This window comes from Hetaerina americana, unplaced genomic scaffold (assembly GCF_022747635.1).
Source record: "Hetaerina americana unplaced genomic scaffold, ioHetAmer1.1.p SCAF_7, whole genome shotgun sequence".
Lineage (NCBI taxonomy): Eukaryota > Metazoa > Arthropoda > Insecta > Odonata > Calopterygidae > Hetaerina > Hetaerina americana.
This window is the reverse complement of record NW_027287316.1, coordinates 17,171,963-17,187,376: the sequence shown is the minus strand read 5'-3', so window position 1 is coordinate 17,187,376 and position 15,414 is coordinate 17,171,963. Positions and strand designations below refer to the sequence as shown.

The following is a 15,414-nucleotide window of genomic DNA, read 5'->3' as shown; positions in this document are numbered from 1 at the left end:
GAGTTCAATCCATACAAATGTCACCACTTGAATTATGTCAAAACTAAATAGGATGTCAAACAAGGGTTCTCACTTAACAATTATAATTCTAATGATTACTACATCATATGCACATTTCAAAAAAGTACGGTGCACTCTAAAATGAGAAAATTTCATCAATTAATAATAAAAAGTAAACAGGGCACCGTGGACCATTAGTCAATTCAAATTATCTATATTCAAGTTAGTCCAGATTCAAGATATTCCTCTGCAGTAAGAAACAATGATGAAGCTATTGTTATGCCAACGTAATAAGTGTGGCTAATTTTAAACTATATTTTCCATGGTCAACACAATTCAAAATTTGCTGCAGAGTTCTGATTCGATGGAATTAAATCTGGTCATAAAAACAGATCAAGGTATATTAATGGACAGATTATATAATGAAATTAACGTTAAATATATCATACTTAATTAAGAAAAGTAGGGAAGAGAATAACAGAAAATAAAACAGAATACAGAGGCTTTTCTGTTAGGCATCTTAACTTTTATCCTCTTAGCAATACATGCATCAAATTTACCTTTAATTAAATGGGTAAACTCATGCTGACATGAAAAATAATTTTAACTATTTTTATTGTAAGTTACAATTACAAATGGATATCACAAGAGCTATGTTACGCAATACATGAGTAATGGCATGTAATGGATGAATATATCAATATATAGGAATGTAGACACTGAATTAAGTAGAAGAAAATACAAAGAGATACAAAATAAACTGAGATGGGGAAACTAAGAAGGTAAGAGAAGCATGCTTCAAGGGGCAAATCAAGGATATGGAAAGTTCACAAAATAAGGGCAAATGCATTTGAATGCTCTACAGTAAGTAAGAAGGGAAAATTCAGGCTCACTACCAAAGATACATCTGGAAAATCATTTATTGAATCAAGAAAAATCAAACAGCTATAAAGAAAACATATCGAATATAAATGGTAAAGAGCTATATGGTAAAGCTTAAACATTGAATATTCTGTAGATGGGGATGGATTAGGTGCAGACACACTTGATTGTTAGATAGAGAAGGCATCAAAAGAATTGAAATAAAATAAGGCCATGGGGATTGATCACATTCCTGAAGAACTACTTATGGGTTTACGAAAACATGGAAAGACGAGTTTTTATTGACTAATTTGTAACATTAATGAAGGAACAATTTGGCTACAAGATTTTGTCAGAACAGAGCCAGTTCCAATCCAATGAAATGGAAAGACAGCATGAGGACTGTAAAACAATGTGTTTGATTTCATATGCAGTTTAATTGAATCATCAATAAGAGGATTATAAGGAACGAAAATGATTACTTGTAGTTGATGAGTTTGGGTTCAGGAAGGAAGGGTACACATGATGCAAAAGCAGTAATAGAGGACCACAGAATTCAATCAGAATGTGCTTGTTTTGTAAGTTTTCAGAAGGCTTTTGATAGACCAAATTACATAGAATAAATTAATGCATTGCAGAAAATAAGAGTAGATTGCAGGGATAGATGACTTATCCATAACCTGTACATACATACGAGGGTCATCCGGAAAGTAGTACCCGTTCGTGAATTAAAGACACAAAAGTAAATATTAACAAACATAAAAAATTTTATTTGAAAGAGGATACTTTAAACTACTTCTCAACATAATCTCCAAGCAAATTAAGGCATTTGTCATAACGTGTGACAAGTTTCTGTATTCCTGCTGCATAGTCCTTCGCCGCCAGCTCATTGAGATACGCGAGGGACCCATCTTGCACAAATTTTTGCATAATGCAGATGGTGTTTAACAATTTCATGAACAATTGTTCGAGAAACATTGGGAAAATGCTCACAGATGTCATCAATTGTGACGCGCCGATCGTTCCTCACGAATTCGTCAACTGAGCTCACCAGTTGGTCTGTAATGACAGACGGTCTCCCCGAACGCTCATCGTCGTGTGTGTTCCCCCTCCCCATGTTGAAGTTGCGACACCACCGCCGAACAGACGACTCGTCCATTACATTGTCTCCATACACCTCCTTTAATTGGCGATGAATATCACATGGGCGAACGTTTCTTGCATTGAGGAATTTAATCACTGCCCTCACTTCACAACTGGCGGCGTTCTCAATTTTTTTAAACATTGTAAACAATCACAGAAACAACACAGGCAATGCTAGCGTCACGCAACTTGGCTCAGAGAAGGCAGACAAGCCACTGAAGCTATCTGACCTCGTCCAGCGGCTACTCGCGTCGTCAGCACTTCATGCGGCACGAACGGGTACTACTTTCCGGATGACCCTCGTATAACAGACTGTTCAGGTTAGAGTGTCAAATGGTAGAGTTCTGGACCGAAATGGTCAAAGTAGTAGGGACATAAGAAGGCAAACCGAAGAGGCAAAGAAGCTTTCTCAAGGAGGAAGGAATCGATGGCATGGAGATAGAGTAAGGAAGCTAAGAAAAGATTAATGAAAACTTTTACATGATATGTGGTTTTGTTTGAGTTGGCAACATGGTTGATGAAGTAAAATTATAAACATAGATTGCAACCTTTAGCAATGCAAGTACAGAGAAGAATAAAAGGAGTTGTAAAGAAAAAAAATCAAATGAAGGAGTACAAGACATGGTGGGCAGAGATCTAAAGGAGACATGGTAGATGCAGAGCATTTTGATTGGTGACAAGATGCTTAAGACTGTGATAAAGGGGAGAAGTAAGGCGAGGAAGTAAAAGGCAGGAATAGAATCAGAATGTAAGATGGAATGAAGGGACGAAGGAAGTATGAAGTATTGGGGAAGAGTTAATTGTAGTTTAAGGTGTCAGATTGTGTTTTGTCAGGAGATGCTAAGAAATGCATCAATGCTCAGTCAGTGTCGAACCAAAAACTTACTTAAATGGTATACTACCCAATATCATCTCAACTTTGAAATGCATTACAGTAGTCTTTATTACCGAAATCATGATTTTCCAAGGTTCTGAACTATTTGAGGTGGACTTACCAGTTTGTGCATACATTAGTTACTTTTACTATGTCTACACCAAGCCAGTTCAACTGAGGTAAGTTAAGATACGAATTTGAAAGCAAATGTCAGAGGATAGAACTGCCTCAAGACAATGAAATATTTTGTTAGAGAAAGAAGCAATATTGATGTTGTCTATGAATATTTCATTTTAATTGCTATTTATGCATAAAAATGACATACAGTGGCAAGCTATTGACACAAATTTTTATCACTATTTGATTGTGTAAATCAAACATTTATATTATCATTTTTTTATTATCTTAAGTGGCTCCTGGACACATTACCTTGGGTATTTGAAACTATTATAATGAGTTCATCTTATCATGCTCTGACTTACGTAATAAAGCTTTCTACTGCCTTTAGGTATTCTTCTCGTGCAGCATCATAATACATGCTTTCATAAATGCGAGACAAGCATGCAGCAACCAATGCCTTTGTTGAGGGTGTCACTTCCATCTTAGATTCATATGTGTATTCTTCCAGCTCACTTGATACTTCTAGTAAGCGTTGCAATCCTAATATAGACAAGATAACATTTGATATATTATGTTTTCCTGCATTGTTCAGAATGAAATTAAAAAATTCTTTTTATCGCATCCTTTGCCACGTATCCCCTTTAGGTCTTTCACAGTGAATACGCCTTCTCAATACTGGGTTTATCGACAAAGATAGCAGACCACCTCAGGTGAATTTGAAGGTACTCAATCAAAATTTACATCAAAGTATGAACTCAAAATATGACTGACATTATTTTTAAGAGCTGATAATTAAAAACCTCTCTTTTAAGCACAATTAGTTCCTCATTTATAACCTCCTCAAAGGTAAAATGCTATCAAAATTTAAGGCATTGGATTATGCCCATGTTATTAAAAATCATACACAGCAAATCTATAGATAACATAGACTTATTACTTCCCAAAGATACAGTATAAAATGAAACCATGAACATTTGAATAACACTTGCCAGATTGTAATTGCAAAAATTTCATTTAAACAAGTTATCTTTTTAGGTATTTGGTGACCCTTCAATTAAATATTCAAAATAGAAAAGCTTAGCAAGAATTATTCTTCCATTAATGGCTCTCATGAGAGCACTCTCCATTACATACAAAAATCATGAAAAATGTACACGTTCATCGCATGGCTTTGGAGAGATTTTTGGACGAAAATTTCCATAGCTTTCTCACAGTATATTTTTATAATAGCCATGTAGTTACAAAAATCCCTACTGTTTACAAAAATTGAACACATTTCCATTGGGACTTTGAAATTGATTATACCTTGCATTTACATTAAATAGTTCTGTTTGAAAATAATATAAGATGATATAAATAAATATGCATTACAAATAAAGGCACAAATCATAAACATATGATTGGAGCAACTAACAGAATTACGTGTAAGATGAATTTTATGACACAATACCAACCTCCATTACGTACTAGTTGAAGCCCCCAGTCAAGGACACTATAATGCACATTCTGAGTTAGAAGAAGAATTAATGCATCTCGGCCATCTCCACTGGCTAAACGTGCAGTTGTTGCCATTGAGATGCACATTAAAAGGGTATCTATCTCCTTCTTGTACTCTGTATTAATAAAATTAAAAAAGTCAGTAACTTTGCATGATCTTTAAATAACAATATTTTAAAATGATTATGGGCATAACTGAATTACCAACCAAATGCAGGAATTTCACAATGTAAAATTTTCACAATGCCCATCAGAGGTTGACTTTATTAATGTAACTCTTGTGGCATTTCCTGCAGTTCTTTTAATTACCAGACACTGGATAACATAAAATACTTAAAGGTTTTTGGCAGACTTTAAACATAACAAAATAAAGGTAATACTGTTCATTCATTCCAAAATTGTCACCACGAAACCCACCAATAAATGTATAATTAAATAGTTTAAGAAAAAAAGCTCACTAAAAAATAAAAATCAAAAGATTTCACGAAAAATACCAGGCAAATTAAATTCATCTGCCTGTTTATAAATGATCACTTTTAGTTTTTAAAAAAATTAGAGAAGCACACATTTTTTATGAAACTAAAATTGGTATTCACAATTTTTTAAATCATTGGAAGTACCCACGGAAATAATTTACATTGACTGATCAACAAAAGGAAACTGAACATAAACTGTCCTTTGCCTCAATCCCCTGAGCCCTGGATGCATGGAGAGATATTCTCCACTCATATAAGAATGCAGGTCCTCTGCCCACTAGGGGTTTTCTATTGACAGGGCTACTAAGCCGACTGAAGGGCAATGCCTTCCCTCCCACTAGATGCCTTGGAGCGCCTATAATGGGGTGAGTGAGAGTCAAATACAACCCTACAAAATCCATGCATGTGCCCATGGGCAAGCAAAGACCAGAAGGGAAGCACCCAATTCCGAGAACCTCGCTGGAGCAGAGTGGTAAGCACTCCTCCATTTATTAGGATTCCCTCCTCATCCCCAAGCCCTTGGATGAAGCCTATCACTCAGTGCTCTATGACTCCCACAAGACTAGGGCCTTCAGTGGACCACACAATCCACAAAACCAATGTGGTACTGAAGTCAAGACAACAGAGTCCAATAAAAATACATTTGAGCAATAAATCTGACCCTGTTTAAATGAATTTGGAGTTAACATTTAAGTTCACCCTGGTAGAAGTTTCCCTTTAGCTCTGAACCATCAACCCTCTGCCCCATACCCTCTAACCACCCATCAGAGATCAGGCTCACAGTGAGGACACCCAAGGGATGCCAAACCCACTTTCACTACCAAAAGGCAACCCTGCAGAGCAGAAACAAGGAGTTGGAGAGAGAAAATGCTTTGATAAGTTTTTACTACAAAATTTAACCATAAAACCCAATTAGTGCCAAAGATTTCGATCCAAATCATTCATTTAAACCTGAATTAATCACTGATTCATAAAGCTAAACAAAATAAGAAGCAGCATCACTCCAGACAACAGCGACTAGTATCTATCAAAATTCCCACATCACTATTTATTACTGCATGCTGAGTACATTCATGCTATCTCATTAATGCCAGTTAGTACCAGTTTACATTTTACATTCATTGATTCTGCATGACCAAGGTTTTTCATGACAAGTTCTAAAAACTAAAAAAATCTGTGACTCACAAATAATCTGGAAAAATAAATAAATTTCATAATGATTAAGATGCTATAAACAGCTCTTTAACCCTCTTAGTGCGGCGGGCCGATATATCGGCTTTCGTATTCCTGGCGAAAAGTGCGGCGGGCCGATATATCGGCTCTTGCGTAGGCTATTGTTTAAATCGTTGTAACTTATGGTTTTTTATTTATTAATTTATGGTTTTTGTGCTATCGATAGGTTGAATTCCATAGAATTACGTTAGTAATTTTTTAATTTTTTATTAGCAATTTTAAATATTTTTCAAAAAGTATTAATCTTACTATAATTTTTCGTTCAGTTTTGTACAGGTCGGGAAGCTCAGCCTAATTGTTTGCTCGTTTTTTTTCGGAGTGGTCTTTCCACTATGAAAAGCCACTGAAAGGCTACTTATCTGTTTTCATCTGTAATCTCTTGAATGTGTTGTGGTGTCGTGGTGTTGATATATAGCTGCTTATTCAGACTTTGTTGAGACGATGGAAATGAGAACATTGCTTTGTAATCATTTTGGTTTCTCTTGCCGTCCATCCTATCTAATCAATTGCGCCCTGTGTAATGGATTACATTGTCAGCAGTTCTCTGTGAGTTAGAACCTAGTTTTTTTCTGCCTTTAGATTGTAAGCACATTGCCGCAGTCTCAAGGAAAGGGGAAAAGTCCCAATTTGACTCAGTGAGATCAGCCTTTTCAACAAAATCGAACTATGAAGAGGCTGACAAAAAAATTTGCAATTCACTGGATTTTCTTTATTTATTTATAATATTTTCTGCATGTCTTTTTGATTCTTTATTATATTTAAATATCGTAGTTTAATTGAAAAATGTTTTTAAAAAAATATTAGTTTTGTGTCTAAAAATCGAAATATAATTGCTAAAAAAATATTCTTCAAATTTATGATACTGTAGTAATTACATTTATTTTTCAGATAATGTAAATGTATTACATCATTATTAACTACAATATTATATTTTAAAATAAAAAAACTGCATATGGATATCTAAACAAATAACTTCATAATGTTTTTTTTTCTAAGGTGATACATTTTCTTAAATTACCCTTCGCACTTCTCACTAGTACCCCTGAAATCCCCGCCGCACTAAGAGGGTTAAGACATGCCATATGTGAAAAAATTTAATTTCAACATATTTGTTAGGTATATAGATAGTAAAAAAATAGATATCACAACAATATTACATGCAATAACAAACCTTCAATGAGCTTGGCATCAGGTTTTTTCTCATTCTTTCCTCCTGATACAGCTATTTTAAGGCCACTGAAAGAGTCTAGGATAATTTGAAGGCAATGCTGGCATGCATTAATACGTCGTTCATGTTTGCCTAATCCTTGCCCAATACCTCCAACACACAGGTCCACAAGCCATGGAATACCAATTTCATGGATAACTTTTGATGTCTAAATAGAAAAGAATTCACAATCACAAAATAGACAGGCAACCACAACTAACAAATAAATACACACAATTCTTCCAAAGATTATGCAACTTCCCAAAGCAATTAAATTCTAAGAAAATGATCTCAACAAAGCACCCATTTGGAAGGAGATAATACGTAGTAAATGAAGAAGAGGTTAAAAAAAAGGATATTTGCAAGATATTCCCAACATACTTGAATGTGGCACCTATATGATAACAGTACATCCTCCCAATGGATATATTCCATGCATGCATTAAAAAACAATCTCCTCAAATGGCTATCAACTCACCTGAACTGGGTTGTGTTTGCACAATTCTCCAATAGCACGAATACATCCAACAACAATCTCATCATTTTTCTCTACTTTGATCAATCTCTGTATTTTTGTAACAACACCTGTCTTCAGCATCATGTCCGATCCTTAAAATAAAAAAAATTAAACAAAATTCATTGATAATCTCTTGATAATGAGGGACTCACATGTACCTACAAACTTGATAAATAACATGTGCTTATTATAGAGAAATTGAATTTGTAGTGGGCACACATAAAGGGACAGAATTATATGAAGGTAGAAAGTTGTTGACCCTTCCCACAAAAATTCCCTAGATGCCAAATTGCTTTTACCACTGCTGACAGTGAACTACTAATTGTGGGAGAAACAATGAATTGCTCCTGAAAAGAAGAATTTATAGTCAAGACCAACTCAGCTGTGAGTTAAAAGAAAAGATTTACTTATATTTGGTGAGTTCCTTCTAGCCTAAACTCATATGCCCTACCATATAATCTTCTTCATTTCTTCAAACCTTCTACCACTTTTATTTGTGTCTATCAAACCAACTCTATTCCTCCCTCTTGCCCACTTATCCATCATCCTCCCAATTGCCACAAACTCCAGTACCTTCCCTCCACACCTCCCTCATTCATTTATTCTGCCGGTTTAAAATTTTAGCAATTCAATGCAACCCATTTTTACTTTGTTACCTTTCACAGTACTCAAACCTATTTCCTTATGCTCTGGAGACACGATCATATAGCCGACCAACTATTCGTACCTATGAGATGAATTTTAGACATCATGGGCATAAGAAAGCCTCGAGAATCTCAATCAAGAGCTCGAAATGATAACAGAGACACTCAACTGTTATTTGCAACTTAGTGATGGGCCTAGTATGATAACGCTGTTCAATTAGTTTATTTTACTGCAAGAATATGTGCATAACTATTTGAAGTGGTGAAGCTGTTAAGTTTTCATGTCCATTCCACCAACATGAACCCCATGTTGCATACCAGAGGCGACTATAGCGGCCTGCACATTCAATGGGGCAACCCTCCTCTGCTCTCTTTCTCCGGCTGGTAGCTTCAGAGGTGGACATGTCTGCTGGAATAATTCATCTGACATGACATCGCAAAAGGTAATTTTTTTTATTTTGAACTGAGCACAACTAGTGTAATGTGTTGGCATTTAATGCCATATGATATGATATTGTAACTTGAAATAATCCTACTAGCATTTGAGTAATATGTTATATTTCGCTGTTTAGACCTTATTTAGAATATGCTACTAGTATATGGAATCCTAATGAAGATGGATTGATTGCCGAATTGGATCGTGTGCAGCTTAGAGGAGCTAGATATATAACACATGGTTTTGATAAACTCGGGTGAGTGTCCACAGTAGAAGAGCTAGGCTGGGAATCACTCATGGAGTGAAAGTTAAATTACAGATTAAATATCTTGCATATGGAAGGATGTCTCTTCAGCAATGATGTTGAAAATATGTGTAGGTGAGGGGGGATTGGAATGGTGCGGTGAATAACATACTGGCTTCCCACCCAGATGACCCAGGTTCGAATCCCGGAGGTGGCAGATACTTTTATGGGTATCCCGATCCCTACTTGAGTTGCCTTTTGGAGAGCACTTTGAGTGAGTACGCCGTCCGTCGGATGGGACATTAAGCCGCAGACCCCTTAGCACCTTTTGTAAAGAGTAGGCTAATGCTGGCGTTGGTTTTCTCTCCACCCTTCATCCTTTCCCATCCATCCCCTATCATGCAAATGACCTCAGCTGTCAGTTGCCTGCCCTAAATACTTCTACTACATTGCGTGAGACCATGTAAATAAAATTAGAGATATTAAAAGTAGAACAGATAGATTTAAGATGTCATTTTTTTCCACAAATGATAAGGGATCAGAATAACATTGTCCGACTGTGGTAGGGGTAAAAATATTTGGGTAAAAATTAGTCACCCATTGCAACAAACCCTAGCGGTGGCTTGCAGGGTACTAAAATATGCAAAAAATATACAAAATACACTTGTATGTAAGACATTGCAAATCGCATTTTGGGTGTAAACCATCTGGATTTCAACAAAGGGGAAAAATATTTGACGTGGGAGCTGTTACATTTTTAATCACTGCAGAAAATGCTATTAGGGCTCTCAGTGGTTTCGGTCCTAATAAACACTGTAAACCACTGTTTAAACACTGTTGCATATTTTAACTTTCTAATGTACATCAACTCTCATGTAAAGTGGAATTTTAATGTTTACACAATTTGCTCATTAGTTCATTCACACGACAACAGAAGGGGGAAAAAGGAGGAAGAGGAAAGAAAGGAGAAAGGGGGAATGAGGGTACTTGGACTGAGGGGGGGATCGAGATGGTGCGGGGGCTAGCGTACTGGCTTCCCACCCAGAGGGCCCGGGTTCAAATCCCGGCGGTGTTGAATATTTTTCAGAGGTATCTCGATCCCTACTTGAGGTGCTTTGTGGAGGGCACTTTGAGTGAGTACGCCGTCCGTCGGATGGGACGTTAAGCTGCGGACCCCTTGGCGCCTTTCGTTAAGAGTAGGCTAATGCCGACGCTGGGTTTCTCTCCATCCTTTATCCTTTCCTATCCATCCCATATGGCGCAAATGACCTCAGCTGTCGGTCGCCTCCCCTCAAAACTACTACTACTACCCAATTGGACTGAGGGGGGAAGAGCCAAACCAGTAATGAGAGGAGCACAGAAGGAGGAATAGGAAGCAAGATGGGGAGTCTCTCCTTTGTGAGCACTTAGCTGATGAATAAGAAAAAGGTAGAGGGGGAAATGGAAAACATACAAAAGCGATTACAACTGACAATTTTCACCTTAAGGGATTTAGCCTCTGCCATTAGCTTGTGATAAATATGAACTCTAGCCTTGAAATTACTTCCACATCCTTTTTCAGGGAGATGTTTGGCCAAGAGAGACGAAACATTTTTGTTTTTAAAACAGGCTTGATGTACTTAAATTTCTTCTTTGATTTTTACTCTGCCTGTTTGTCCAATATACAAAGCTTTACATTCACAGATCAATTTATACATGTAAACCACTTTTTTCAGATTAGAGATTTTATCTCCAGTTCACAAGATCAGGTTCTTCAAGCTAGACTTATTGCAGAAGACAACTTGAATTGTCTTTTGGCAATATATTACAGTTTTTTGGGAGACATCGCACAAATTAAAATTGTAGCACCATTTGGCAGTAAAATAACTTGTGGGTTAGGTGTACAGATTTTGTTGATAGCCAACTTTGTAAGTTTCCTCAGATAGTTTATCAATCAACTCAGCTTGATAACTATTTTTGACTGCCATTCATTTGATATGGATTTCTTTTTCGATGCTTTATCCTCATATGAGGATGCTGAATGAATGATGGATCAAGGCATTTAATGCAACTAGTTTATATGAAAGGCAATGTGTACGATTGTAATGGATCATTTTATCCTTGCATATATTCTTCCAAAAGATGGAAAATTCAAGTTTTCCATTAGCAAGATCTTGAAATGTTTAGGTAAAGGAGATACAGGGACCCATTCATCTCTTTCACACAACAATTCAATGAGGTAGTTGAAGGAATTTAGAATGACCAAGAATTTTTGCAACTGCCTTGCTGAACCTGAACAAACAAAATGTATAATGATACCAGAACAAAAGATCTTTGATCAATGGCTGACCAGAGGAGAACAGAGAATTTGCTGTCTGAGAATAACCAAGTAGTTGTGTTTCTTTTAAATATGAAAAGATTCTATTAAAAATTGCCTGAAATATCAAATTGACTGAGCTCTTGCAATTGATGAGCAATAAATAAAATAAAATATTATAAAATGCAAACACATTTTTCTGACATCCAAAAATCATTTGACAATATAAACTTTCGAACAATGAATTAAATAACAAAAGGTAAAACTATCTTTTACTATTACACCAACATGTAGCTCAGCCATTCTAACATCACTTAAACCAATTTTCAACTTTCCAGCCTTTTGTACCACGATGTGGTTTATCACATCTATAAGTAGGGAAATTATAAATATTCGGAAAGTATAAAGAAGAATGTAAATGGACTTCTGGAAAAGAGGGAACTTTGATGGTTTTCATTAAGAGCACAAGATAAGAATCAAGAAGAATTAAAGTGGAATGCATTTATTATTTTAAACCAATATTTTAATAACCTTTTTTCTTTCACCACTAAATTTCATACGCAACAAATTCACATGTGTGATTCTGCTGAGTATGCGGTTTTTTTTCATTTAAGATGATGCTCAAAGATAAACTAGAAATAAACTGTTAGAGATGGGTATAAAAGATATGAAGCAAAACATATAAAATCATGCACCAGTCAAGTGTTATTAAGTGAATTAAATCTAACTTTTTTGCCACCAGAGTAACAAATTTACAACAGAAATGATTTAACTCACCCGCTCTCTCTCTTGCAAGCACAATCAGGTTATTGACAGCAGTTTCTCTCTTTTCCTTATCAGCCGCAAAATCAAACACAATGTCTGTCATACTCTGCAGTTTATTTCCAGTTTGCGCATTAATTCGTAACTGCAAGTTTTCAATCAAAAGAATAAAATGTAAATTATTTATAATAAGGGGAAGTTAAATAATTAAAATACTCAGTAAAATATAATTTTCAGACTTCCAATGGTTGGCACTGCAAAAGGTGTTGTATACCAGCCATAACTCAAGGAGTGATAGGGTAGTGGAAAATGGTTTCATGAATTGTATGCAGAAGAAAATGGGTCAATGAAAACAAATACAGGAATGTTGTACTGTATGCAATTTGGACAAACTACACCTCACGTAAAAAATAACGAGGAGGAATGTAAAAGGAATAAATTAATAATGCCCACAATGCTAGAAATAAAGTGAAGTGAACTGCATCACTCAAGTTATATGTCCTCCTCAAGGGAAATGTTCTCACCATAAATTTTTTCAATAATAAACATTCAAGTAAAAACAAATCACTCCTTTCTGTTGGTACAGTGGATGTAAAAGAAAGGTTAAAAGCTTTTTGCAAAAATATGATTTTGAGCATTGGAACAGGCTTAAAGATGTGTCTGATAGTTTTAAATATTTAAGCAAGGTGGGCATGGCTAACAAGAAGTTTACTCATTTTAAAGAACATAAATTCCAGAAGAACCCTAAAATGCTTTCAGTCCTTCTTCTATCAATCCTGTACCCTTACTATACATGCAAGAACAACATCTTCAAATATTATTCTACAAGGATACTCAGCAATCAGACGAGCCAATGTAACAATTCAACAGTTTAATCACTGCATAGCATTAGCTAACACATTGACTTTCCAAAATTCTTCCAGCCAACTGAAAAACTGGGCACATCATGCCTAAAAAAGATAATGTTAGGCACTTGTCACCAATTTCCTATGAATTTGAAAGATAAATGTTTTCTAAAGATTTGAAATTGAAGAGTCTACATGGAGTATAATCAGCTGAAATAAACACAGAGGTCAGATGTACAGTTTAAACTTCTGTTACCTCAACCTTAAACCTAGAACACACCCTTGCAGACACATTGCTTTAAGTATAACTGTTTAAATAAAAAATAAAACGGATACCAATTATTAAACTTTTCTTTAAAAAATTAAACAAAAAATTCAATTAGTCAAATTTCTACACAAAACAATCAATCAGACAATACACTACAGAAAATCCACTAAGGAAAATGTTGTCCAATTTAAATGATAAACTTTAATGACTAAATAAATGAAAATGTTCTGACATCAGTTAAATGAAACATAAAACTTTGTGGAAATGTTTTAATTTTGGTGGCCCATGAGTAAAGTACACCCAATTTTGCTATCTGAATAATTATTTATTAACCCAGGAAGTTTATCTTATTTTGTGGCTCAATCAGAAGTCAAACTTAAGTCTTTTGTTGACATGAGTTCATAATAATTCTGTTGAATTCGTTGAAAATCCACCTCAGATCTGGAAGGGCTTCAAAAGCACGACATTTCTCAAACATAGGCACATTAATCTAGATACTTTACAAATAGAGAATTTGAGTAGTACCACATTAATCATCAGGACTAAATTTCCCAACAGCATGTATTTTTTCTTTGCGTTATAACATATATGCATTGTATTATAATGGTAGTCCAGTAGAGGTTGAATGCTGAGCAACACTTTAAGGGCATGATATGGATTTAATTCCAGATGACACCTTTGGACATTCACAGCTTTATCGAAATTCGGTGATTTTTTAACCAGATCTTGCATATGAGCCACAGGGGGAACAGGGAAATTGAGTGGCTCCCCAACCCTGATCAAATTTTGCAAGCTTTTGAGCTTATTATCAGGTGAGCTCTATCCTGACTTAACAAACAAACCCTAGCGTTGAATGCTTTGGATTTAATGAGAGTGCCTTCATGGAGATATGACTTTTGAGATGACTAAACCCTGCAATGAGTAACTAAATAATTCATATTGCAGTCAATTATTTACTTTATAAACGGAGATGGTAACCAAGTATTTTTGTCGACATAAAATTGACATCTTGAATTCCATATGCGATTTAGAGCAGAGTGAAAAAACTTTCAATTGATCAGCACATTCGGACTTGGTAAGCGAATTTCAGATTCTATTTCAGGAAAGGTGAACTTTTGCCTGTTGCAATCTTCCAGAAATACATAACCATCCTAGGCTATGGTGAATGGCCAACTTTCGCTGGAAACAAATTTAGTATGCGGTCACCCGGCCAAGAGAGTCGATTAGCGAGCTATTCGGAATTTAAGGAAGCCAATGACAAAACAAATGGATAGTACATGAACCGTTCGTGAGGAAATACTGGGAAGAGAAAAAAATTTTTCCCCATGTAAGCATTTGAGAGGTAGAGGGGAGGTATTCGTTTCTTCTTGCACCAACCTTCTCTTGTACTTGGGCATGCAATCTTGTAAGGACTGGTTGAATTGCCGCATTTGTTGGGTCCACTGAATGAACTGCTCTGGCATCAACATAAGCATCTTCACAGCGGCCTAAGGATTCATATGCTTGGCAGCGGCGATAGAGAGCTTTTGGATCATTCGGAGTGATGTTTAAGGCTGTAATAATTAAGAGTCAATTTACAAACATTCTACTTTAGCTATTTGCAGTATTTCAAGAACAAAATTCACGTACAATCGGTGCAATCCTTCACAGCCTCGTTGAAGTTATTCTTTTTCAAATAAGCAGCAGCACGGTTTTTTAATAAGATAGCTTTTTCCTTTGAGTCTTCTTTTGTCGATGCAATGGCCTAAAATATGAAACAGTTTCAGCTTTAATTGGATTTAACAATACTAGTGAGGATATTTCCTACAATTCCTTAGGGTCATACCTTAGAATAACAAGAAACCGCCAAATCCCACTGTCCATTCTTAAAGTAAACATTGCCCTCCTCTTTTAATTTATGAGGATCAGACGAAGATATTTCTTCCATGTCTGCACTTTGGGTCATCTATAAAAATCAGAAAAATGAAGCCAAAGAGATGTGAAAAGACTAT

At 35.7% G+C, this 15,414-nt stretch overlaps 1 protein-coding gene across 1 annotated transcript in view; it reads right to left on the bottom strand.

Moving 5' to 3' along the window:
* The window catches only part of unc-45 (unc-45 myosin chaperone), a 32,182-nt gene that overhangs the window by 16,505 nt on the left and 263 nt on the right, over nt 1–15,414 (bottom strand). The window contains exons 2-9 of the mRNA XM_071594962.1: nt 15,249–15,368; nt 15,053–15,167; nt 14,801–14,976; nt 12,326–12,455; nt 7,890–8,020; nt 7,376–7,580; nt 4,453–4,611; nt 3,361–3,538 (exon numbers count right to left, since the gene is read on the bottom strand). Of these exons, the coding sequence (XP_071451063.1) occupies nt 3,361–3,538; nt 4,453–4,611; nt 7,376–7,580; nt 7,890–8,020; nt 12,326–12,455; nt 14,801–14,976; nt 15,053–15,167; nt 15,249–15,368 (1,214 nt within the window). The remainder of the gene's footprint in view (nt 1–3,360; nt 3,539–4,452; nt 4,612–7,375; nt 7,581–7,889; nt 8,021–12,325; nt 12,456–14,800; nt 14,977–15,052; nt 15,168–15,248; nt 15,369–15,414) is intronic.